General features: G+C 45.7%; 1 protein-coding gene across 1 annotated transcript in view; it reads right to left on the reverse strand.

Moving 5' to 3' along the window:
* Nucleotides 1-201: 201 nt before the first annotated feature.
* NODAL (nodal growth differentiation factor) overlaps nucleotides 202-1,154 on the reverse strand; it is a 10,128-nt gene continuing 9,175 nt past the window's right edge. The window contains exon 3 of the mRNA XM_011927456.1: nucleotides 202-838. Coding sequence (XP_011782846.1) covers nucleotides 686-838 — 153 coding nt within the window. The 3' untranslated portion in view covers nucleotides 202-685. The remainder of the gene's footprint in view (nucleotides 839-1,154) is intronic.

Below are 1,154 nucleotides of genomic sequence, written 5' to 3' on the forward strand. Positions count from 1 at the left end.
ACATGGCCAGTCCTCTTGGATGAGTTCCTGCCTCTGCCTTCACAGGCACCAGCTGGCCCAGGAGAACTAGACAATGGCTTTATTGTTGTACAGCTCATTAGCAGAAACCCACTCCAGTGAGCCTCTGGACATGGCCAGTAGATTGCCACTGGCCAGCCAGAAAGCTGTGGGGCTCCCCCAACCCAGCCTGAGGCAGTGGAGTGACGGACTCTTTTTAATCTATACAGCGATCCTTAATCTTTGGGGAGGGGCACAGGTCACACACAGACTACTTTGGAGAATACATGAAAGCTATAGGTGACCTCATCCCACCTCCAGAATACATGCACGTATGTCTCAACTTTCACATACAGTTTCAGGGGGTTCACAGGTTTTTTAAAAATCCAGTAGAGAACTCAACGCACTTGTACTTTTCCTCGCCACTGTCTTTTCAGTAAAGAGAACATACAGCAAGCCCCCTGCACGGGCTTCTTCCTCCCTCTTCCTGACAGCGGCCTCTGTGCTTGGCCAGACTCCACTGAGCCCTTCATTTACAGAGTGGGTAGCCCTTCCTCTTCAGTTCCGGTGGGCAGAGCAACTTTGCCCCTCTCTCTTTCTCCTCACTGGATTAGATGGTTATCATGTCTTCCAGGAGCTTCCCGGTCTTCTAGAGTGCAGGTAAATCCAGTCTCCCTCCAGGATGTCATCAGAGGCACCCACATTCTTCCACAATCATGTCTTTATGGTGATCTAGGAGCACTCTGCCATTGTCCACATACAGCATGCTCAGCGGCTTGGTCTTCACTGGGGCACAGCAAGTAGAAGGGACTCGGTGGGGCTGGTAACGTTTCAGCAGACTCTGTAAAGGAAAGGAAAGGAATGTCAATTCACATCCTGATGGGCAGGTCAGAATAGTAGTATTTCTGGGTAAAGAGTAAAAAAGCTATGGAGTTAAAGTCATTTCCTGAGTGCAAAAATAGAAGAAAATTATTTTCATAAAGAAATTAGCTTGCCAATATATCATCAACTCTAAAGTCTAAACTAACTTTAGCTCTGTGCTTGTTTTGTGAAAACAGCCTTTAAACAGATTTTTAAAAATCACATGTATCTGGGTAGAGTAGTAGCTAATTTTTTTTTTTTTTTTAGTAGTAGCTAATTTTTATGTTCTCCTGTTA

This window comes from Colobus angolensis, unplaced genomic scaffold (assembly GCF_000951035.1).
Source record: "Colobus angolensis palliatus isolate OR3802 unplaced genomic scaffold, Cang.pa_1.0 Scaffold12, whole genome shotgun sequence".
Lineage (NCBI taxonomy): Eukaryota > Metazoa > Chordata > Mammalia > Primates > Cercopithecidae > Colobus > Colobus angolensis.